The sequence below is a fragment of the Canis aureus genome, chromosome 4 (assembly GCF_053574225.1).
Source record: "Canis aureus isolate CA01 chromosome 4, VMU_Caureus_v.1.0, whole genome shotgun sequence".
NCBI classification, from domain to species: domain Eukaryota; kingdom Metazoa; phylum Chordata; class Mammalia; order Carnivora; family Canidae; genus Canis; species Canis aureus.
This window is the reverse complement of record NC_135614.1, coordinates 62837720-62863255: the sequence shown is the minus strand read 5'-3', so window position 1 is coordinate 62863255 and position 25536 is coordinate 62837720. Positions and strand designations below refer to the sequence as shown.

General features: G+C 41.7%; 1 protein-coding gene and 1 long non-coding RNA gene across 7 annotated transcripts in view; one reads left to right on the top strand and one right to left on the bottom strand.

The window, feature by feature from the left end:
- Positions 1–25536, bottom strand: part of LOC144312867 (uncharacterized) — a 119427-nt gene that overhangs the window by 75723 nt on the left and 18168 nt on the right. The window lies entirely within an intron of this gene.
- The window catches only part of HSPB3 (heat shock protein family B (small) member 3), a 136085-nt gene that overhangs the window by 101683 nt on the left and 8866 nt on the right, over positions 1–25536 (top strand). For 5 of the 6 annotated variants that reach the window (XR_013378497.1, XR_013378501.1, XR_013378500.1 and 2 more), the window contains exon 9: positions 22096–22259. Coding sequence is in view for 1 of the 6 variants with exons in the window: in XM_077895996.1 (XP_077752122.1) it covers positions 3758–4210 (453 nt within the window). In the remaining 5 variants the exon portion in view is untranslated. Of the gene's footprint in view, positions 1–3641; positions 4343–22095; positions 22260–25536 lie in introns of those variants that run through there. The other variant, XM_077895996.1, reaches the window with a different exon arrangement.

The window sequence follows — 25536 nt, the reverse complement described above, 5'->3', positions numbered from 1 at the left end:
TATGCTCAGATTGTGATCCTGGGGTCTTGGGATCGAGTCCCTCATCAGGATCCCTGCATGCAGCCTGCTTCTCCCTCTGCCTATGTCTCTGCCTCTCTCTCAGAGTCTCTCACAAATAAATAAAATCTTTTAAAAAAGGAAGTACAAAACCTATAGCAGTTTGATGTCTTTCTTCCTATCCCTTTCTAGGTGGTGTCTTAGGGGTGGTGTCTTATATCACCTAACAAGTGTTAGGGGATATAGCAGTAAACTGTCCATTTCTGACCCCAGACTGCCATTGTCTGCCTTCCCCAACTGGAATATAAAGTCATGAGTAAGATGGCTTTCCACACTGGTCATGGTGATGAAGAGAAGATATAATACTATAACGGTATGACAGGTGGAGGACCTTGCTGGATGGCCAGAAAGACCTGCCTGAAGAGATGACATTTGACCTGAAGCCTGAAAGGGCAACATTGGGACATTCTGGGGGTAGAGTTTTCAAAGCAAAGGGGACTTGGGCACAGCAGCCTGAAGAAGAAACCAGCTTGTAGTATTCAAGGCTAGACAGCAAGGCTGAGTCATAGGATCAAGGGGGAGAGGTGGTGAGGAGGTGAGCAGGGACTGAGTACTGCTGACCCTTGAACAGCAGGGGGTTAGGGGTACGAATACCCTGCACAGTCAAAAGTCCAAGTATAACTTTCAACTCTCCCCAAACTTAACTACTAATAGCCCTCTGTTGACTGGAAACCTTACCCATAATATGAACAGTTGATGAACACATATTTTGCATGTTACATGCTTATACTGTATTCTTAAAGTAAGCTAGAGAAAAGAAAATGTTACTAGGAAAATCACAAGGAAGAGAAAATACATTGATGGCATTATACTGGGTTTATTAAAAAAAAAAAATCCACGAAGGATGGACAGTAGGACAAGGGATGGGGCAGAAAGAACAGTTTGGAAGCCTGGTAGATTCTCCAAAGGGAGAAAGGGTCCAGGTAGTTGATGAGGACGAGGGGAGGGCAGTTCAGGGGCAGGCAGGGCCAAAGGGAAGTTTTGGGGAAATGTTGGGAGAAGTCTTGGGTGTTGCTTCAGAGACGTGGATGCTCATTTCTAACCCCAGCAACTCACACACACAATCCCACACGGAAACACCTGTCACATCTGGCCCTCCTTGCCTATGTTAGAGTCCCTCCCTGGAGCCAAGAAACTCTAAGATTAGTAAGATACGTTTCTCTCTGCCCACCCTGACAGTATCTTTGCAGTATGTTTTTAAAAGTGTTTATTTTTTAGAGGAATTTTAGTTTTTAGGTTTTCAGTTTTAGTTTTTTTTTATTTTTTATTATTTATTATTTTTTATTTTTTATTTATTTTATTCATGAGAGACACAGGCAGAGGGAGAAGCAGGCTCCATGCAGGGAGCCCGACATGGAACTCAATCCCGGTTCTCCAGGATCACACCCTGGGCTGAAGGTGGCACTAAACCGCTGAGCCACCCGGGCTGTCCAGTTTTAGTTTTTTAAATAGGCTTTATTTTTTACAGCGGTTTTAGAGCATGGTTGGAGGAGGGAGGGGTAAACAGGTAGAGCACGCAAGATCATTAAGGCAGTGAAGCTCCTCTGTATGGTGCCGTAGTAGTGGACGCGCGCCGTTATACCTGTTTCCAAATCCATGGAAGGCCCGTGAGCGAGCCCTAATGTACACTGCGCACTGTGGGTGACCGTGATATGTCAATGCAGAGTCATTGCATTGCAACAAATGCAGAGTCAACGCCGTGCGACAAATGTAGCCCTTCGGTGGGGGATGTTGACACAGGGAACGTTATGCATGTGTGGGGGCAGGGGTTATATGAAAAACCTCTGTACCTTCTCAGCTTTGCCTTGACTGTTTCTAGTATTTTAAAGCCAAATCTTTAGTATCTTATCTATTTCCTGCCACTGGCAGTGAGTTCTATTCTTGACTTACCCCTCAGACCAGCACTGATGAAAACGCCTCTCAATATTTTATAAGTCAGAGGACATTAAACTATCTAAAAGAGTATATTTTTCCTTCCAGGGTTACCGACTTCTAAAGCGCAGGTCAAAAAAGCTGAGTGTGGGGGTGCCTGGGTGGTTCAGTCGGTTAAGTGCTTTCAGCTCAGGTCATGATCCCGGAGCCTCCCCTCTCAGTGGAGAGTCTGCTTCTCCCTCTGCCTCTGTCCCTCTCCCTGCTTCTTCTCTCATTCACTCTCTTTCAAATAAATAAAGTCTTAAAAAAAAAAGAAAAGAAAAGAAAAAGCTGAGCTTAAACAAAACAGCAGTATTAAGGCATGTTCTTAAGGATGCACCAAAATGTTGGCAGAGGTTTTTAGAGTAATAAAAAAGAGCTAAGGGAGAGCATTCCCTTCTGTTCTCCGATGTTTAATTTTTTAGACATTTTTCTTTCATTCTAAGAAAATGGATGTAGTTTTTAAGGAAAGGTATTCCTGAGTCAACCCGTCTGGAAGATACTAACTCCCGTGGAGTGGAAGTTTTTTATGTTTTAAAACTTCTTGTGTACTTGAACATTACACACTGTAGGAATAAAAAGCACAAATGTGTTTATAGTGAAGAGCCAGTCTCCCCCCAGCCCCTGCCTCCCTATCACTGTCACCAGCACAGGAGGCAGCCACTGTTCCCGGCCACATATCTTACAGAGAGGTTCTATTTATATAAACAAATACCTACCGACAAGAAAGCATAAATAGTAGCATATTATATGCTGTTCTGGACTTTTCTTTTTACTAAGCATGTCTCAGAGATCCTTCTCCAGCAGTGGATAGAATTGCCTCGTTTTTTTCAATGTAAGTTGAATATAAAGGGTGTGATACTTAAGAAACTGTGTGTCATTTATTTTTGCTGATTTAATAACAAAGCTACAACTAGATTAATCCTTAGTTTTCTGGGCTTTACTATCAAACAGTTCAATGCTATAACATTTCTCTCTCCCCTGTGGCTTTATTTTCATTGCTAAGTTCCCCATTCGATGGCCCCCTCAGCTCCTACCTGAGGTTTGACATCATTATCTAATTTAGTCATCTGATCTCATTTTTGATGAGTCAAAATGTAATAAACTCAGATGGCTTGGCTCAGATGTCCCTTAAGGACAAATGATGAAAAGATGAAAGAAAAGAAAATGTATAGTACAGAGGGCTGAGAGTTGGTTGAAGGTCTGAGATTTGAGTGTGTGTGTGTGTGTGTGTGTGTGTGTGTGTGTGTCTTAATTCCTAGTCAATTATAACTACATTCATCCCCCCTAGCTTTGTACTTGGAGACAAGGACCAATGCAGTCTTAGCTCATATAATAAGATGAGTGTACATCTCTGGACTGTTCTAAGAAGTCACAGTCCCTTAGATCACCACAGTTCCCAATGACAGACACTCACTCAGAGATTTCTTTTAAATGCTGTTTCTGATTCTAATTCTCTTTTTCTCTTGAGGTAAGCAGAACAGACACATTTGCCAAGGATAACTGAGAATGTAAGGATGATCCTTGCCTGGGCAGCCTGAGCGGGCTGTGTGCTAAATGCAACTTTGAACCATGCCCTATAAATAGCTGTTCATTGTCAGCGTGTGTGAAAAGACAAGAGTGGGTGTGTGGTGGTATGATTCAGGCCTAATTAAGTAGTTGCGTCTGCGCAGGGTTACAAGGAATAGCTGTTCCAACTGATAATCTAGTCAGTAGGCAAGGGGACGGTGTGCCTCTGACTGAACATAGACTGAACGAAAGCTCTACCATACTGGTTCTGCCTCCAACCATGGCAAAAATCATCTTGAGACACCTCATAGAGACCCCAGTGCGCTACGAGGAGGAGTTTGAAGCTCGAGGTTTGGAAGACTGCAGGTTGGATCATGCTTTATACGCCCTGCCGGGGCCAACCACTGTGGACCTGAGAAGAGCCAGGGCAGCCCAGGTTCCTCCGGTGGACTCGGTGGCAGAGATGCCAACCCAAGAAGGCAAATCCCGCTTCCAGATCCTGCTGGATGTGGTCCAGTTCCTGCCCGAAGATATCATCATTCAGACCTTCGAAGGCTGGCTGCTGATCAAGGCTCAGCACGGAACCAGAATGGATGAGCATGGTTTTATCTCAAGAAGCTTCACCCGACAGTATAAACTGCCAGATGGCATTGAAACCAAAGATTTGTCTGCCATCCTCTGTCACGATGGAATTCTGGTGGTGGAAGTAAAGGATCCAGCTGGGACTAAGTGAAATCTTACCAATCCCTGTTCAGACGGCAGGAGGAAGATTATAGCTCAGCCAATGGTACCACAAGAATATTTGTATTAATCATATTTGAGATGATTTTTATGAAGATTAAAAATAGAGACATAGTTCCTGGTATGTTGAGGTTGTGTTTGTTATTCTTACTCAAAGAGGAAAATTGTTAAATGTTCTTATAGCTCAAAGCAATATTATTCTTACACCTGAAACATTGACAGTTTAAGAGATGACTTGGATACTAGTAAAGACTCAGAACTGTTTCTTCATTACTCCAAAAATGCCACAGAAACTGCATTTGTAATAATTGATGGCAAAAGAGCCATACGAATTTCTCATCCATTTTATGAAAACTTCTTATATTGCTAAAAAATGTTGTGATTCCCTTCACTTGACAAGCTTTTGTTTTCAACGAATTTTAATTAAAGTGGAATTTGTAAATTCCAAAGGTCAAATTATAGTACTTAGAAATCGGGCCTGAAATATATTTATGATTCATCACAGCTGTTACTGCCTTAAACATAATATTGGAATTTTCAGATATAAATTTTATTTTTAAAAGGCTCTAAATATGTACCTCATTTTTAAAAAGCTGAACTGAGTCTTATTTGAATCTATTTTTGACAACAGCATATGTTCTGTGGCTATTTCTGCAATATTACAAAGATATATGTTGACTCAGATTCTTATAAGTTTGTATTAAGTTTAGGAGACCACTTTTAAAAGTGTAATTACTGAACTGGAAGAATTTTAATCTATGTTCTTTGATGCTACTTAAAATTTTAGATTTCAGGAGACAGCAAAATGTACCGCATCTGCTCTCTCTGCATAATCCTTAGCTTTAAATAGCCTGGCAGGTAGTAGAGGTTTCCAGGCCAGAGCTTGCACGGGGGCTGAGATGGGCTGAGACATTGGTGGAGGTTAAGAAGTTGCTTTAGGAATACTGCCATCAGCAGCTGGTCTGTGACATTCCACAGATTTGCTATCTCATTCTGTACATGCTAAATATTTCTTGGGAGGAAGTAGCCGCTTTAACCCACACCCCACGTGTGCTGCTGTGCACAGTGCTAGGAATAGAAGGGGCTGGAAAGAACCAGGGTGGACGCAGGCCACTGATGACACCCCTGTGCTCCTTCACAGTGCTTGTCGTTCGGGTGAAAATGCAAGAGACATGAAGCAATAGAAAAAGAAATCAAACAGTTCTGGAAGTAGTTTTGAAAGCAAATGTGATCGGAGAGATTTGTTTACATATAATTACAATTGAAAGGATTTTGAAGCTCTGTGTTAATGCTTATACACTGAAGTTTGTGTATCTAACTGAGAAATTTTGTTTGAAAAAGTGAATATAACAGACCAGCTTTGCTACATTATCATAATTAATTATCATAATTATTATCATAATTAATGGGATTACATTTAGAGCGGGGATATCATTTGTCCCACATTATTCTCTTTCCCAGTGATTGTCAGGATGGTGTGAAAACAAAGTAGTACTTTGAGAAACCAATCAATAAGCAGAAAAATCCCTCTCATTTGGCCTGAATCCTACTTTAGATGAGATCCTACTTCTGGGAAAATTCAAGAAGTAAAATTGTTTTTTAAAGATTTTATTTATTGGGGTGCCTGGGTGGTTCAGTCGGTGAAGCATCTGCCTTCAGCTCAGGTAATGATTTCAGGGTCCTGGGATCCAGCCCCCTCCTTGGGTTCCCTGCTCAGCAGGGAGTCTGCTTCTCTCTCTGCCTCTCCCCCTGTTCGTGCTCTCTCTCATAAATTAAAAAATATTTTATTTATTTATTTGAGAGAGAGAGAGTGAGCGTGCATGCCCGGGGGGGGGGGGGTCGGGGGTGGGGCAGAGGGACAGACTCCCCATGGAGCAGGGAGACCAATGCAGGGAGAGCCCAGGACCCCGAGATCAGGACCTGAGCCTCATGACCAGAGCAGAAGTTGGACTGAGCCACCCAGGCTCCCCAGGAAGTAAAATTGTTACCATGGGGAGCCACTGATAGAAACTTTTCCTTTAAAAATAAACACTAAAGTAGCCACATCATCCAATTAGCTTTTTTTTCTGAGATAAAATTTAAAGTATTACACAACCATTTTTTGGTTTGGAAAATATACAAAACACTATAAAAAATTTTAAAAAAATTTATTATTCTTTTATTACTATGAGGTTGCTACTTTAAACTTCTAGTCCAGTCTTCCCTTACATATAAAAACATGTATCACTTTTCATGAAATTAGGATAATATTTGCATCAGAGTTTGATAGGCCAATAGTACTGGTTACTGTCCATTGTCTGCCTCACTTCGTGCCAACCCAAACCCATGCTTCGCCCTTGTCAGCCCAACTCTGAGCCCAAGCAGGCTGACCCCCCTGGGCTGACATCATTCTAGTTTCCCACTGGATTCTGACTATGGGAATGCCGAGGGGAGACCAGAGATTGGAGAGAGAACACTGGTGGGCAGGAGGGGAGAAAGGTCAGGGCATTTCCTTCTGTCAACCTGCTGTAGACGAGGCGCTGGCAGGCCTGTGTCCCTCCAGGACTACACCTCTGGAGAGGTGGCCCCTCCTCTAGAGCTCCTACTTGTACTGGGCTCGGGTGTTCTGATGGTTTCTTCCTTTTGTCCTGTCAGCAGTTGGGGTGGTGATGTTTTCTATCCTTTTTTGTCCCTGGTGCTTCACCATCCTTTATCGATTCCTTTGACTTGGCTTTGTCATAAATGGTCCCTTCATTAAAGTCCTTTTCAGGTGATGGGATTCTGTTTCTCTCCAGAGCTCTGACTGCTTGACTTCTTAAGTGATTAAAAAAAAGGCGGGGGGGGGGGGGGGGGGGGGGAACATCACTTGCTTTTATTACCAAACATTAAGATTTGTAATGGCTATGCACTCTTCCAACACAGATAACCATGGTATAATTTAACCATTCCTTTTCACTACTGGTCCCAGCAGGAAACAGATAGCAATGTCAAAATTAGAAAAATTCAAATTGGAATAGTTTATTTATAAAGAGAGACATTCCAAAGGAGTGGGCAGGGTGAAGAACTGCTGCAAGAGATAGTCTATAACCTGAAGGTAGCAGTGTGGAGCTGTTCTGGTTCCCTAGGTCCAAAGAGATGAGAGGATGAAGCAAGTCTCAGAAATCAAGCAAGTCAGATGGAGGAGTCCACCAGCTGTGACTTTCTTGTGACAGCCCCAGGTGACGCCTTAGTGGTGCCAGGAGAATAAATACTTTATCCCTCTAATCTCCTCCCAGGGCAACCCCCTTGCCAGACTTAAGTGGTAGCCCGAGGGCATGGACACCTTGTTGATACCGATCCACAGCCTCCCACAGTGGGGGGCAGGGTGGAAAAAAACATGAAGAGTGACTCCTGGGGACAAGAGGAAAATACCCAACATTCCTGTAAAGGGAGTACTGTTGTTACAGCTCTTTAAAAAAAAAAAAAAACTTTCCTACAAAATACAGCCTGAAACAAGTGCTGAGACTTTATTTGGGAAGTGCAAGCACAGAATGGTAAAAGTGAGAAAATAGGGGGAAAGAGGTGAGAAAAAATGGGAAGCAAAGTGAAGTGATGTGTTACCATGCTGGCCAACACTTCACAGTGAGCTATGAAGAGACTTAGCCAGCTCTTGGCGAGGATGTTGGCTTAGCACCTGGAACTTCTCCAGAAGAGTTTTGGGAAGAAATAAAATCTTAAAGCAATCCACAGGGAAGAAAAAAGAGGGAAGTTGCTTGCCTGGTCCCTACTATTTCCTGTTTCCCTTTAGTTAAGATTTAGCTCACATGGAATAGACTGTCCTGCACTTCTGGGGTGTATCATCCAAACTCTTAGTGGCTGCTGGGAACACCAGACTCCAGACCCCACAGTGTGACATTTCATCCATGCTGGGAGCAGAAGGAGACTCAGCATGGTTAGGGCTCACTCAGGGTGAGAAACACGGGCTCAGGGTTTCACCTTGGCCTCCAGCCACCTTAGGAAAATTGGCAGCAGCTCTGATGGCAGGAGCATGGTCTGTGAGGCAGGTGATACCCTCAGAAAAAAGAAGGCAGATGGAAGGCACACACGGTTATGTATCCACCACAACCCCAAATCCAAAACTGCGGGGCGGGGGGCGGGGAGGGGAACCAAGCAAATCACTCAGCTTTATGGCATCTATTGTGTATGTACCCCCAGACTGCCTTCAAATTTTATGGACTCTCACATCACCTTATATTTTAATCTTATTTTTTTATTGGCTTAAGTGCAAAGTCAGTTCTCTTAAACTTCTTTGGGATTTTTCTTTTCCTGTAGATTGTGGATCAAAGGTTTAGTTTTGTTTTAAATTGCCTAACTCTTATCCTGGAAGCCCAGAAGTCACTGTGATGTGGGAAACAAAGGTAGAAGAAAAATTATTAAATTTCCTCACTACTTACAGCCCACTGCCAAGTCCTTGAAACAGGCAGAGTGACCTTCCTCTAGAACTCAGCTGCCTCAATGTTAATACTTCGCTAAGGGCAAAAGGCAATCTTAGCCCGACCTTCTGGGAACCTGTAGGTCTACTTTTACATGTAAAAATTCCTTTGGGAACTTCCTTTATCTCTATTCCCCAAGATACGCACTGGTGATCATCCCCTAAGCATATGACCCACTGATATACATCTGAAGGGTCTCATCACTAAGGTTTTATTAGACAGTAATAAATGTCTAATAAAATAGCTAGCCTCCTCAAGGTCCTGGAAACCTTGCTTCCAAAATTCCTTAGAGACTTATGCTCTCCTTAACCCCCTCCCAACTTGAAAGTGTATAATGGGCCACTCCTCATGCTCCCAGGGCAGCTCTGTCTGCTCATGGCTCCTGTCCTTGTGTTTAATAAAAGCACCTTTGTGCACCACAGATTTCTCTAGAATCCTTCCTTGGCCGTTGGGCTTCAAACCCTAACAGTCTTCCCTACATCAGTTGAAGACTTTGGTTCCTATGAGCCTCCCTGAGTCCAAGCTGCCCTGGGATCCTGAACGTGCTCTTGCCTTCTTCTCACCTACTTGGGATTGTCTGAAAATTGCTGTTAGTGGTCCTTAGCACTACAAAAAGTGATTTAAAGAAACACGAATGGCATACAACATCAAGGGGAAATGATCAGAACACCTCATATCATTTCCTCAAGCTTAACAAAAATCTCTTTTTCACTAGTCACCACGGTTCTCTTCAGAGATTCTCAAACAATGAGTAAGAAAGAATAAAAATGTTCATTTGGTATGCAAATTTACAGCTCACATACTACATTTTGAAAATAAGTCTTTGTCTTAGAAATTGAGTTGGCCAGATGTCCCCCATCAAAACGTGAGACAGCATTTTTAATTTGAAAAACAAATGATTTTAAGTAAATGTTTTTTTCTACCTTTCCTCAGTGTTGTTTCATACACAAGAGCATGCATGTACATATACTAATATAAAATCCTGTTTATTAATGTCTTCTAACTTTAAGGACAAATACAGTGAAAATCTATTGTAGTAAAATAAAATGGCCTATATGACCCACATTCTTTGTAATTTGAGATTTTCTTCATGACCTGGTGCATAGTTATTTTAAAAAATGTACCACTTATGGGAAAGTTTATATTTTCTATTTGGAGTATAGTATATATATGTATATGTATATATGTAAGTAATTTTGTTATTTTATTGGTTCAAATATTCTTCCTTTTCTTGTTTTATTTACGGCAACTAGAAACACACAGATTGGCATTTTAAAATCTTTCAGTATGAAAGGACAGTTGAAAACTAAAAAAAAAAAATCTTGTCCATTTTTTCCATCGTATATTTCCAGGTTGTGTTGTCATGTGATTTTACATTTACAATTTGTCTCAGTTGGATTATGTCTTACATTATTATGTAGGCCTACGCTATCTCCGTGTAATGTTTCTTGCATTGTTTTGTCTGATAACATCATTTTTTGTTTTATACTTTGCCATGACACCTTTTTTCCTTATATATTCAATGTAGCTCTGTCTTAAGCTTGTTTCTTAGGAGCATTTGTGTGTTCCTCTTTGTTTCTTATTTTCCACAGTTTTCCTTCTGGGTTTCTGTCTCTTCTTAAGGTACCTTGTTATTTTTGCAAAGGTCTGCTGGTGGAAAACTCTAGGTCTTTACACGGCTTCGTTCTTGGATAATATTTAGGAGGGTATAAAGTTGTGGATGAGCAGTCATTTCACCTCCACTTTGCTCTCTGTCTCCAGGGGACCACTGTCTGGTTTCGGGTTGGAGTCACCCAATGGAAGGCGCCAGCAAGGGAGCAGCATGTAGAATGAAAAAGATATTAGGGTAGTTTTTTTCCTCTGGTGCCTGCTGCTTTGGTTGCAGGTGCTGGCAGGGGCTGCCTCCCTCTGATATACAGAGGGCCAAAAAAAATAAAAATAAATAAAAAAAATCACCTGTTTGGCTCTCCCTGCGATGAGGGAGCTCCCTCTCCCGTGGCTCTAGCCCACACTGGGAAAGTAGTTCTATTTCTTCCCTCATCCCATCAGGCTCAGCAGAGTGATGGCTTCCTTCCCACTGTTCCTGGTCTCTGGGTGCCTACAATTGTACACCAATTTTAATGTGTGGGTTTCTTTTTCTGATACCACCAAGCAATTCTGTGACACCAGCTGGGTGGCCTACAGTTCAACTCAATTTTAAACACTCTACCCAGAGAGAACATCAGACCCCAAAGGTCAAGTGTTCAGGCCTACAAGACGGCCCTCCTCCTCCCATTTCAGACACCAGTCACAAACGCAAGTTGTCACCCGTACTTCTGATGGACTAGCTATAGATTGGAGGTTCCAAAGACCCCTTCCCTGGGTTCAGTTAATTAGCTACAGTGTCTCACAGAACTCACAGAAACGTTCTATTTAGTAGATCACCAGTTTATTATGAAAGGATATAACTCAGGAAGAGCCAGATGGAGGAGATGCATAGGGGCAAGATATGAGGAAAGGGTGTGGAGCTTCCATGACCTCTCCAGGTGCACCACTCTCCCCAAATCTCCAGGTGTTCACCAACCCAGACACTCTCTGAACCACATCCTTTTGGGTTTTTATGAGGCTTCATCACATAGGCATGCTTGATTAAATCACTGGCCAAGGGTGACTGAACTCACTCTCCAGCCTTTCCTCCTTAGACCTTCCTGAGTGGAACTGAAAGGTCCAACCCTCTAATCACCTGGTTGGGGGATCCCTGGGTGGCTCAGCTCAGTAGTTTCGCGCCTGCCTTTGGCCCACGGCGCAATCCTGGAATCCCAGGATTGAGTCCCGCGTCGGGCTTGCTGCATGGAGCCTGCTTCTCCCTCTGCCTGTGTCTCTGCCTGCCCCCCCACCTCTATGTCTATCATAAATAAATTAAAAAAAAAAAATCACCTGTTTGGCTCTCCTGGCAACAAGCCCCAGTTCTGTTTTTTTTTTTTTTTTTTTTAAATTTTATTTATTTATGATAGTCACAGAGAGAGAGAGAGAGAGAGAGAGAGAGAGGCAGAGACACAGGCAGAGGGAGAAGCAGGCTCCATGCACCGGGAGCCTGATGTGGGATTCGATCCCAGGTCTCCAGGATCGCACCCCAGGCCAAAGGCAGGCGCCAAACCACTGCGCCACCCAGGGATCCCCAAGCCCCAGTTCTTAGGTTACTTTAGAGGCTTTCCAAACGTCACATTAACATAACAAAAGATACCTCCCCAGTTAGAAAACTCCAAGGGCCTTAGGAGCTCTGTGCCAGAATCTGGGATGAAGACCAAATATGTATTTCTTTTTAGAAATCATAATAATCATAATACCGTAGTGCCTCAGCATTTTTGTTTTCCTCAGCTCTGCCTACATCTCTGTAATTCATCACTTTATTATACATTTTAAAAAAATCCACACTGAGCATGCCTTTTGTTTATGTGAATGATGAATCCACCAATATATTCTTCTTTCGGTATGAGAAAGGCCCCCTTTAAACCAAACAAGAAGACAACAACAATAACAACAAAAAACGGACAACATAAAAGGAGACATATGAATTAAAAAATATTTGCATTTTTTTTGGATTTTGTCTAGTTTGTGTTTGAGACAAAAAAGCATGATTTTCTGTGCTGCTGAGTATGGTATAAAGAAAACTACTGGCTGCTGGTTTGTCCCATAAGTTTAGCACAATCTTTCTGTTGGTTAGTAGTAAGGCTCTTGATATAATTTTTGAAGTGAAATGCAAGAACTAAAGAATTTACTCTAATGATACAATAACCCCGCACAAAAATTTGTGAGGCATTCTTCAATTTGAAGTATTGAAAATATAAGACATTTGTTAAGCAAACTAAAGTTTATCCATATTATAAAAAATCCATTACTGCTATTAAAAATCACGAAAAATATTGAATGGAGTGGAAAAATGCTCACTAAAATTAAGGAGGGAAAGCAAGCTACAAAAGGTGTACAAAATTCCCACATTTAATTTCAGCAGGCATATTTCCATGTCAGTGTGTTTTTGTTTAGGACATGATTTTAGTGGCAGTGTTGCTCTCTATAATCTGAATATGCCATAATTTATTATACGCAGGAAAGGAAGAATCAAGGTATAATCTAAAAATGTCAGAAGTGATTATATAATTGAGATTTTAGAGTCTTTATATTTCACTGTAGAAATACAGAAAACAAATTATTTTATAATTAGGAAAGGAGTAGAAATCATAGTTTAAAATATTCTATAAACATAACACTTAGAAAAGGCCAGCACAGTGTCTTGGAATAAAGTCCTAGCTGCACCTACATAGAATGTTAACAATATTGGTGGAAGGCAAGTGTTTTACTCATTTGATGAACATACCCCATTTCTAGTCTATTTAGTTATTCAAAAGAAATCAGAACTTTCAGGACCAACAATCTCAAGAGGTTATGATCCTATACAATGCAATAAGCACAAATGACTTTCTAAAAATCTAAATTTCAGTGCATTGCAAATTATTCTCCAATTTGAACTGTAGATGCAGCCCAGAACTTCACTTAAGCTCGGAGAGTTTATTAGTGAGGAAAATAAAATGAGCTGTCTTGGCTGCATGGCAGGCCAGGAAAGTGTATCGCCTTTCTTCCCCTCCCCTGGTGGACTTGACTGGATGAGATGCCACCATCACTTCCCTCTTGAAATGCTACACTGGGGTTTGCTCTGCTCCTCAAAGCAGCTGTCAGGCACATACCATTCTCCTGAAACACCACCCTTCCAGAGGGTGGAATTTCCCCATACCCTTGTTTTGTCTCCCCAAACCCAGTTTTCCAAGCAACATTCAAAGTCTTAGAGAACTCAGTGTGGATTTAATTCTCTGTTGCTTTTGAATGGGATACAGTTAATTTCTTGTGAAACTGATACTTAATTTGCCAGGAAATTCTAAGTAGGCTATTTTGGTGCTAAGACCATAAATAAACTTTATCCTTGGGACAAGGAAGAAATAACTGAACCTCTAAGGATTGTAGCTTCCTGGCAAAAAAAAAAAAAAAAAAAAAAAAAAAAAAAAATTCAGAGTAATTAGTAAAGTAGACCTTGAGAACAAATAAATGTAGCAAAACAGGGGTTTGGGTACCAACTCTGCAACTTTCTAGTCCGGTGATATGGGTCAGTTTGCAAAATACCCTTATGCCTCAGTTTCCCCATCTGTAAAATGGTGATGATTATAGTCTCTATCATGTACAGTTGTTTTGAAGAGTAAGCGAGATGAAAATGTAGGGTGACCGACAGGCCTGGCTTGCTTAGGCTTGAGGAGTTTCTTGGGACACAGGATTTTGAATGCTACGATTGAGACATTCGGAGAAGACTGGGATGGTTGGTCACCCTATAAAATGTCAGGTACTTACACAATACCTGGTATCAATAATTAAGGGCCATTATTTAATGTATTACAAGTATCTTTGAGAACATTCCCATGGACATGTTTTCTACATAGGTTAGACATATCCTGACTTTACCTTTTATAAAGAAACTAAAACATACAATTAAAAAAATAAAAAGCTTCATCAGTGAATCAATATCACTGTCCAAATCTAAGGTCTACTTGGTTATTTCTAAAATTCTACAAGTCTATTTTTTTGCTCACTGAAGCCAAGTCTTAAAAAAACTTCTCATTGCTCTGTGAATTGGTATGCAAGAGCATTTTTTTCCCCCAAAAAACACCTATGGCAAGATAAAAAGCTTTGTCATGATAAGAAATGATTTGTAGAATAATCTTTTTAGTACAATGAATAAAAAGTCATTTAAGGCACATAAGCTTTTAGAGACAATATTCCCATCTGGAACATTTCTAGTTAAGATAGCAGACTGAGCATATTTCTTTGTCTCTCTTACTTGTCAATCCCATTTAGTGACATAAATTTCTTTTGTCCTTATTCATTGGCATTGCAGAGAACTTGGGGGGGGGTGGTTATCAGGTGACCTCAGACTCTAACCAAATTCTGGCTGACCAAAAGCAATTGGGGTCACATTGACAATGAAGGAAAAGGGATCCGGAGCCTAGTCATTGTTTTCTAAATTTATCTGGTTTTAAGAATTACCTGGGGCTCTTATTTAAATATATAGATTTCCAGGTCCCTCCAATAAAGATTCTGAATTAGGTGGAGGGTGGGGAGCCCTTGACTCTGTAATTGGTTGCTATCCCCTGAGATGTTTATGATGGGGCAAATTTGGAAATGGTTCTCAACCTACGCCCGAGTGCCTCCCAGCATTTAGTGCCCTGGAACCAAGGGTGCTGAATACCCCACTGTGCTTGAGCCAACACAACACAAAAAAATAAAACACTGAAAACAGGACCACACTGGGTAGCATTTTAAATGGAACTCTATCATTCAGACACTTCATAAATGTTTGTTAACTTAACAAAACTATAGATATTCCAAGGAACTAGACTAAATATAGGCTGACCTGGTAATTTTCCAGCAGATGATGATGCTCTCTTTGAGGGATAAGGGAGCACTACTTTTATACAAGTAATTATTTTTAACCGATCTATTTCTGCTATTATTTTCTTCAAATGTTATTCAATCCTATGTTTTAAATATAACACCAGGGAAAGAGGTACACTGCTCCTTCCAGAATGGACATTCTTTTTTTTTTTAAGATTTTATTTACGAGAGAGAGAGAGAGAGAGAGAGAGAGAGGGCACAAACAGGGGGAGGGGTAGAGGGAGAGAGAAGTAGGCTCTCCACTGAGCAGGGACCCTGATATAGGACTCTATCCCAGGACCCTGACATAACGACTTGAGCCAAAGGCAGATGCTTAACCCACTGAGCCACCTAGGTGCCCCCAGAATGGACATTCTAGAAGAAAAGAAATAGCTACGTATAGAAAGATGTTTTTAACAAGTCTTATTCTTTGTTTCCTCCCTCCTCACTGCTCATCAGCATGGCATGCACCATGCTTATCCTCCTATTACTATCTCTATTCTTTCTGTGGTGGTTACCAGATATTTTTTAACTAGGTGCTCAGTAAGTAGTTTTAATTTTTTTTCTAAATATTTTATTTATTTATTCATGAGAGACACAAAAAAAGAGAGAGGCAGAGACAGGCAGAGGGAGCAGTAAGTAGTTTTTATTTATTTATTTATTTATTTATTTATTTATTTATTTATTTATTTTTAAATAAGTAGTTTTTAAATGAGCAATGGATGGTGTTGCCATAGAGCATGGTGGATGTGAAGCAGTGCAAGTAGTTTAACTCAAGGGTTCGAGGTCCTGCATGATTGGGCCTCTGCCTCCCTCCCCAGCTGTGTCTCCCATGGACTGCTCCCCTTCTATCATGCTGAGGAGTTTGAACTTTACCCAGAAGGCAGTGAGGACCCACTCCCCCCAGGGGAATTTTAATCATGGCCACGACATGATCAGCTTTGTGTTTTAGAAAGATAACTCTGGCTGCAGTGTGAAGGATGGATGAGAGAAGGACAACTCTGGAGTTGAGAAGATCATTTAGATCAGTAGTAGTAGTTCAGATGGGACAATGCACATGATAATCATCTGGTAGTTTCCCAGTGCCAAACCCAGACCATTTAAATCAGTATCTCTGGAGATGGGATCCAAATATCAGAAGCTTCTTAATTGTCCTGGTGATTCCAGTGAGAAGTGAAGGTTTAGACATTTAGATAGTTGTAGACTGAGAAAAGGGGGCACAGATACAAAGGCCATTAGATGTAGGGGAACAACATTATTAGTTAACAGAGCAGGAACAATGAAGATAGGAAAGGAATTAAACTACTTACAGGTTCTGGCTGGAGTCATGGAAATTGGGAGATAGTGTGACCAAACTTTCTGATTTGCCAAGGAGTATCATGGTTTTATACTGAATCAGGTTCATCATCCTAGGGGACTTGATCACCAGCCCAGGAGGTATCACCATCCAAGACAGGCAGTGAAGGATTATGATGCGGTTGGGGAAAGATGATTAATGTTAAACACACATGACAGCTGCTGAGTATTGGTGATTAACACCAACCTAAAGCTCAGAGCTGAGGATCAAATGGGCTAACGACCCCACATTCTAAATTCCTAGGATGATAGCTGTTGGGGCCATCCATCCTTCAACAGGGCCTGCTAAGACAAACCAGGAAGCAGAACCAGCACCACCACCTCACCCTCTAATACAAGATGAGGTTGAAAAGGAGAAGGCCATTGCCTTTTGTAGAAGTACCCACTCATGTAGAATGCTGTATGCGTTGGTACAGGAGGCGGGAGAGAAGAGAGCCACTAACTGGATATGAAAATAGAGGTTTGAAACAAATCACCTAATCTTAATGACAGGAAGTCATTGTTTGAATAGCTGTCAGTAACTATTCTAATAACTGAGAGTGACTGAAAAAGTATAGCATTGGGCTAAAACATTACGGAAGTCCACTTTCTATGGAAAAGGGGATTTTGACATAGCACTTATTGCCAGGTCATGAGCAACTTTATGGAGCAGCCAGGAAGTGAGACACCGAAGCCTGCTACCAACAGTAAAGTGGACCCCCCCACCCCCCCCGGCTCCCTCAGATGACCGCGGTAGACAGCTTGCCTGCAGTGTCATGGGAAATCATGATACACATCCTGGAGCTTTGGGTCACCTGATCTGCTAGACTTAGATCCTGGTTTTGTCAAACACAACTGCTGTTGCCTTGAATAAGGACGAATACATCTCAGGTCCAAGAGAGAGCCCCAAGGCCTTAGAAAGCCAGGAAACAAAACAGACTGTAGTCAGGTCTGTCTCCTGCCTGGATCTGCTTCCTCCACCTATCCTGTGATAGAGTTGCCCTGCACGGCAGGTTGTGCTACTACTGGAGACAGATGTAAAGATCCTCAGATGCTGTTGCTCTCTTTCAGAGGCTTTTTGTGAATGGAATTAGCTAGCTTATTTATCATTGAAATAAGGAATAGTTTTTAAAACAAATCTACAGGACGCCTGGTGGCTCAGTTGGTTAAGTGTCCAACTTAATTTCTGCTCAGGTCATGATCTCAGGGTCATGAGACCAAGCCCTGTGTGGGGCTCTGCATGGAGCATGGTGTATACTGGAGCTTCTCTCCCTTTGCCCCTCTTGCTTGTGCTCTCTCTCTTTCTCTCTCAAATAAATACATCTTTTTTTAAAAAAAAAAATCTACATTATGGGCTCATTTGGGGAAAACAGCTAGCTACTCCAAGATTCCAGAGGATAAGGGGAATTAAAAATCTGATCCCAGTCCATGACATTTCTAGATTGAAAGTTGCCCTATGTCTAACTCAATTGAGATAAGTCTTTGGAATATGTGTGAAAGTTTCCAAGTTTCCTTGTACTTGGCTTAAGGCTTAAGTGGTTTCATCTTGGGGATGTGTTTCATACAGGATGAATCTAGATGCCCTTTTTCTATATATAATTTGTACACTTGGGACTGAAATTTTATTTTCCACTTTCTCATATGAAAATAGTATAGGTTGCTTATTAAATAGCCCTGAGGCCAGAAAATGCATGGGCATTATAATGAATCATCCTAAACTCACTGTGATCTTAGTGAACAGGTTCAGATTCAGGGCAATACTGGAACTAGTGTTTAATAACCCTGATGGCAGTCCTCATCAGTTTCATTATTTAGTATATGGGATAAATTTAATGTGCATCACTGCCAAATACAGTCATGCTTGTGGAAAAATGAGTAACAGCACAATTTTATACCAGAAGTAACACTATCAAGGCCCATTGATGTTACATGTAAAAATGCCCCTTTTTGAGGCATATACACTTATATCATGATCACCTAAGAAAGAGTAGTGGTGACAGTCACCCACAGGCCTAAGGCAGAAACACAGTTCCTTTATGAAATAAACCGGCTCCCCTAAATTATCTGGCCTCTTAAATTAAATTAAGCCAACAGGGTGGAGACAAATTAGATTAAGTGGAATTTAAGGCAAAGCTATCTAGCTCGATGTTTTGTTGGACTGTATTTAGCTGTACATGACATTTAGAGTTGTTGCTGGTATTTATCTTGCGCTCCTTATAACCTCCCATCATCAAACTGAACTGCCACATGCTCTATTAATGGAATAAGCTCCCCTGGGCCTTTTCTTGGGTCAGGAAATCAGTGGCATTGTGGAAACTTTTTTTTTTTAAGATTTTATTTATTTATTTATTTATTTATTTATTTATTTATTTATTTTTTATTCATGAGACACAGAGAGAGAGAGAGAGAGAGAGAGAGAGAGAGAGGCAGAGACACAGGCAGAGGGAGAAGCAGGCTCCACACAGAGAGCCTGATGCGGGACTCGATCCAGGGTCTCCAGGATCACGCCCTGGGCTGCAGGCGGCGCTAAACCGCTGAGCCACTGGGGCTGCCCTGTTTATTTATTTTGAAGGAGATATATAGAGAGAAACAGACAGAGATAGCGACAGAAAGCTTGAGCAGGGAGGAAAGGAAGAAGCAGGCTCTTCACTGAGCAGGGAGCCCAGTGTGGGGCTCCATCCCAGAACCCTGAGATCATGACCTGACCCCAAGGCAGAGGCTTAACCAACTGAGCCACCCAGGTGCCCTGGAAACTTTCTTTTTATTTTTTTATTTTTTTTTAAGTATTTTTTTAAATTTTTTATTTATTTATGATAGTCACAGAGAGAGAGAGAGAGAGGCAGAGACATAGGCAGAGGGGGAAGCAGGCTCCATGCACCGGGAGCCCGACGTGGGATTCGATCCCAGGTCTCCAGGATCGCGCCCTGGGCCAAAGGCAGGCGCTAAACCGCTGCGCCACCCAGGGTTCCCGAAACTTTCTTTTTAAAATTCAATCCTGGTCTGGGTTCACAGCTTAAAGTAAGTCCTTGTTGTGTAATTATGTGCCTGTAGGGAAAGTCTGACTTTCCCGAGCTTTAATTTCCTCACCTGTGAAGTGAGGGGATAATGCTGTGAAATTCACAGGGTATGTACCTAAAGCAGCCAGCACAGAATGTGGCCTGTAGTAGGCACTGAACCAACAGTGGTCACCATCAAATAAAGTATCAGCAGGTTTGATTCGAAATCCATTTATACTTTACACGACTTTGTGATGATAAACCTGCAACAGATCATTGATTCTTTTCCTTTCATGCCTCCTCTCTCTCATAAATACACAGGAAACAAAGCAGAACTCTGAGGGATATGACTAGATAGTGTCCTCTAGTGGTAAACAAGTAAAACACATGAAGACCATTTACTTATTATTTCTTTTACTTTTTAGGATTCAGACTGAAATTGATCACAGAAATACAATGTAAAGCTATAAGGTGAAATATAATTAATATTTGGACAGGGCTTTAACTTTAACATCTTCCTGTACAACAATAAAGAACAACTTCCTTGTCTAGTACAAGTTGTGATTTAATCATATGAGCAACAAAATTATTGAGCCAGAAGTTATTTTCTTTTTGAATCAAGTGTGAGCTGCTTTGATTCATTTTCAAGCTCATGATTAGATATTACATAAAGAAGTTATTTCAGCAGTTCAGTGGGATGCATTAACACAGTTCTTTCCAAGTTCAATAGTAGTCCATAATTTGATTATTTCATAGGATTTCTGATCATTTAGAAAAAAAGGTAAATGTGCTCTAGAACCTTCTCCAGTGATTCTAAGTATTATATGTTAGTCATAGAACTTCTCTTAATCAACACGATCAGAGCTGTTCCCATTCAGCTCTGATCTCTCACAATCTCCATTTCTACCAACACGATTGCTCTTGAAATTCAATCAGGGCAGTATCAGATAGTGATTAAAAGCAAGAATTCTGAAGCCAAATTGGTCTAAATCCCAGCTTCACCATTTATTGAGCATGTGAACTCTACACTTCAGTTTGCTTATCTATGAAACATCAGTGTTAATACCAGCTGCTTCATAGGGTTGTTATAAGGATACACTCATCTCACACATGGAAGGTAATTAGAATACAGCCTGGACTTATTATTAGTGAATAGCTTTTATGTGCCCATCCTTTTCAGTATTATAGAGAATGCACGAGAGGCTTAAGACACAGGTCTTGCCCTCAAAGAATTTATAGTCTTTATGAGAAGATCTTGTGGGATTAGTGATAGGGGATGCTTTATCTCACTTCTTGTTTTGTAGGTGGAGGACTTTTCCTTAAACATACCCTTGACACTCACATTCTTGTTCTCCGTGGGGGGAGTGGAGTGATTTCCTTGGAGTGGACTGACTTTAAGACAATCACATGGGGAAGAGATGCATTTTCCCATGCAGTTAGCCCATCTGACTCTCACTCAGTAATATATCCTACAATTCAGCTCAGTCAACAATAAAGGTGATAATTAGGGCTCCACCTGCCAACCACTTAGTATATAGTTCTTTATTTCTTGAGAACTCAATTTGAGAGTGGCCTATTTATCAATGAGACCCCCTGAAAACTCCAACAGAACATACCAACTCACAAAACAATTCAATGATTATTTGTATGGTGTGAACCTACCATGCAAACGTTCCCAGAAATGAGAATTTGGAGTAGACTGAAGGTATAGGAAAGAGTTTCACAGAAGTGGGACTTATACTGGCTCTTAAAGAATGGGATCAAAATTGGCTGAGAAGGAGGTAAGAAAAGGAATCCTAAGCATAGCAGTTTTTTCTGACATATAACAGTTTGTACTTCTGTGCAATTGGAATAAAACAGAAAATACTGCTCAAGATTAGAAAGTCATATCTCTGCTTGATGACTACATGGTGACACAGCCAAGCTATGGCAAAGAAATAGATGACACAGTTCCTCACCACCTGGTTTTCCAATCACATGTGACCTGACTGCTGGGGATGGTTTAGCTACTTTATACATATTAAGACACTTACTCCTTACAAAAACCCTATGAAAGAGATATTATTATTACCCCCAGCTGACGATACCAAAGCATAGACAGTGGCAGTTTGTCCAAGGTCTTTAAGAGATACAACTGGGATTTGAACCCAGACAGTCTGACCCTGGACTTCATTCTCTTACATCATCCTGCTTTGTGATTTCTCAGTCTAAGACAAAGGGCTGTAGTGGTCCTTCCTTGTAAAGGGGCTCAGTGAGGAGAGCGGCCTGACTGGAGTGAAGGTTTGGGCTCTGGAGTGAAGGTTGGATTCAAGATTTTAACTTGAGCTGAAAGGTAGGTAGGGCTGGTTGATAGGGCAGGGGGTAGAAGTGGGGGTATGAAAAACCAAGCACAGGAGTTTGGAGGTGGAGATATAAAAGAATGGCAAGATTAATCCTATCATGCTCCTGTTCAAGGACAAGGACAATTTTATATTGCTCAAGATATGAAGTCCAAAGATTTCAAGGGTTTCAGTTTGGGGGAATGGACACTGTGTAAATATGAGGAGATGGGAGAACAAAAACAGAGCTTGATCCCATATGCCTTGGCTAGGCCATGGATGGGCAGGACATGGTGACATGTGTTCTCATTCTTTCTTTCCAAGGGCCTGCCTAGAGGACAAGTATGGCTGGAGATATGAATCTGAGATTTTATACATACACTCAAAAGCTGACACTGTGAGAAGTGAAGCTCCCCGACAAAAGGATGCCAAAGGAGGTAGAAGAGAAATATAGAAGAGGGAATGTGGGCAACCCAGTGCTGCAGATGGTAAGTGATCCTCTGCACAATGAAAGAATTTCTGGTCAGCTAGTTCAAAGAGGTGGTTGAAGATGAGAATTGGGACAAAGCCAGGAATTTTAACAATGAGCTTGAAAACAAGAAAGAGAGGAAATGAAACTTGGCTTTTTCCCTTACAACACTGTCGCATCAGGTAAAGAGAGGAATGTCTGGTTAATGTCAGTCCACGTTATCATATGTGCATACTCTTTCCTGTATAAAGGCCATGGTTATGCTATCAGGAAGATGTTTGTATCAGTCCAGTCCCCTGCAGGGAAGCAGAAACCATGATGACTACTTGAAATAAGGGATCTAATGCATGCAAATTGTAATGCAGGTAATGGAAAAGAGGAGGACAACAGTGAAGCAACCCAGAGATTAGGAAACCACTTCTATTCCAAGTCTAGAGGGTTGTCACAAGGAAGAGGCGGTGTTGCTAGAAGTCAGAGGCTAGTTTCACCCATAGAACTTGGTAATGGTGGGCCTACTGGGAGAAAGCTGGATGTTGAAGAGCAGCAACTGAATAGGGATTGGGGATACTCTGGCTTTTCTCTTCTTCCCACTCAACAGTCTCCCTCCAGCACCTTCAGTGGCCAAACCCAGCTGGATATTAGCTGACAGGCGAGCCAGGGAAATGCAGCCAGCAGAGGTCAGGCCCCAGGATACAGAGCAAAGCAGGCAGTCTGGCAAGAGGGCACCTGAGGACAAACACGTCCCAGACCTGCATGGTACTCTTGTAACATTTGGTCTGATGTGGGGATGGTCTTCTCATACAGAGGAACTAAGGCCCAACTGAGGTCAAGTCACCATTCCTCTAGACAGTCTCCACAGTCCTGTCACCCACCTTCTCCTACCAGAATCCAATCAGACTCATTCTTTAGCCTCAGTCACAGAAGAATCAAGGTGTCCGATGGTAGCTCTCATAGTAGGCCACGCAGTTTTTTCTGCATGCTGAGAGGCTGCTAGAGCTAGAGTGAAGGGTGAGAAACAAAAGCCCATGAACACCTCCCATCCTCTACCGTTAGAAGCTGTGAGGGGACTTCTCTGCCCTGATACAGGCAGCAGAATCGCACTCAGGCTGGGTGCTGGAGGCTTGAGTTGTGGGAACAGAGACCGTACTCATAAGCCAAAGGGTTTATGTTTCATATGCTTCCTCTTTTGCTCTGTTTCAGTATTTTGTTAATTAAAAAAGACATTCTGGACCCTACATGTGGCGCTGGTGTTAAAGAGTTGGATGATGAGTGTGGTAGAGTGGTGGATTTTTGTTCAAGTTTGTGCCATAGCTCTAGAGTGGCAGTAGGTCCCTGTGGCCAGGGTTGGCAGGGAGACTGTCATGACAGAAGCCCAAGAATAAAGTGAAACCCAGATCAAAAGCTCCAGGAAGAGGGAATCAGCTGGTCATGTGCCCTGACTATATAACCCTAATACTAAAGCTTAGTGGTTTGGGGGTTTCATAGTGAGGAGTCATTGAGTGCTGTCTAATACCATGCCCTGTTATAAGTACTTTGCCTGTATTAATTAATTTAACCCTAATAACAACCTTCTGAGGGTTGTGGATGATAGATGAGTAAATGGAGGCTTAGAGGCTCAGCAACTTCTCCGGGGGGAAACTGTAGGGCCAGGACTTGAATTTAGGCAGGGTGTCTCCAGAGCTTGCATAGTTAACCATTACAGGGAAATCTGAGCAACTTGGGAAACAGAAGAGAAGATGGCTGAGGGAAAAGAGACAAGAGAAGGTTCTAGAAAAGGTAAAATGAAAAGAAGAAATTTTAGGAGAAGATGGGAATGACCAGAGGGGAGAGGATAAGTGACTGATTAGGTGAGAGTTTATGTACCATTCAAGATCACATCAGCCAAGCATGGAAATCTCTGTGAGGAAATGGAAACCATTGCTGTATAGTCTGTGTCTGATGGTTCCAATGCATAGATTCCTTATAGATTTGTTTTTTTTTTTAATCATTTCTGTTGGATCTTATTCGTGGTCTTGTCTCCTTACAGTGCTGTCTATCATTGAATGTTGGGGTTGTACTTGAACATAGTTTACAGGAGTATTTTGAAGCAGAGACTTCCGTAATCATCCTCAAAAGTGTTTGCTTCTGAGGGGTTGCTGGCAATCTGGGATTAGCTTAACTCAAGTTCAAGCCTTGAGGTTTTGTGAACCATCAGATGATGATAAGCCAAGGCTTGTATGAGCTGGTTTATTTCTGATTTACACTTTCTCCTGTGGCTGTGGGGGGCCTTTTGGGTCTCAGGCCAAAGTAAAGATTACTTACCATGGGGAAAGTGTTATAAAAATAATGAGAAAGCAATTAATGGATTGCTATACATTCCTGAGTTGGTTCAGCATTTTCTCTCTCAGATCTCTGCTCTCTCTGATCCTCTCAGAGATGGTGATTCTGAGCTATTGATTGATGCTGATGGTGTAGCAAAAGGTCAGGGTAGGGAGCACAGTCAGTAAACTGGAGAGACAGAAGTATAGAAGTGGTTGAATGGAAATTCTTTGCTGGGCTTTTAGAAAGATCCTGAACAATGCCTCACTCACTCTGTTCATGAGAAACAATATTCATAGTGACAGTGCCACAAGCTATGACGTCCTCTCATATCATGAAGAAACAATGAGGATGAAGGGAGGAGGTTTGGTGGGAGGCCTGCTCAAACACAAAAGGGCCTGGGCCAAGTGGGCTCCCTCACCTTCTTTTTCCTAACATAGCTATCTCTTGGCTGCTAAGGGGGCTCCCAGGAGCTGATAAGGACAAATCAAGTACCATGACCCAATATTGTCAGGGGCAGGGATGGTCAAGATCAAGGATATGACTTTATTTTATTTCTAAGCTAATAAATTAGCTTACTAATTTACTGTTACTGTTTCTAGAATGCTGGCAGAAGATATCTACTCATACTTCAGAGAGAAAGGACTTTAATTCTCACGGCACAGCAAGCAGCTTCACTGCCACCAGCACATTTGCACTGGTTCCTCTTGCCCCTACCCCTACCAAGTCTCACAGGAGCAACCCAGAGGGGCCCAGATGGCTGTCTGTACATGCAGTGAGTTGCATTACAGCAGAGGACACTGAGCTTGGGGAACCCACTATTTTATAGCCAGCAGAAAACAGCCTCTGCTTTGCTCTAGAGGGAGACATTATCTCATTCTTCAAGTTTGTTCTTTGCAAACACAATCTGAGAGATTGCTTAAGTAAAGTGTGGCCAGGGCCATGGTTTCCTGATACACCAAGCAAGCTTGTGCAGGAATGTTCAAAGCTCATGGTAG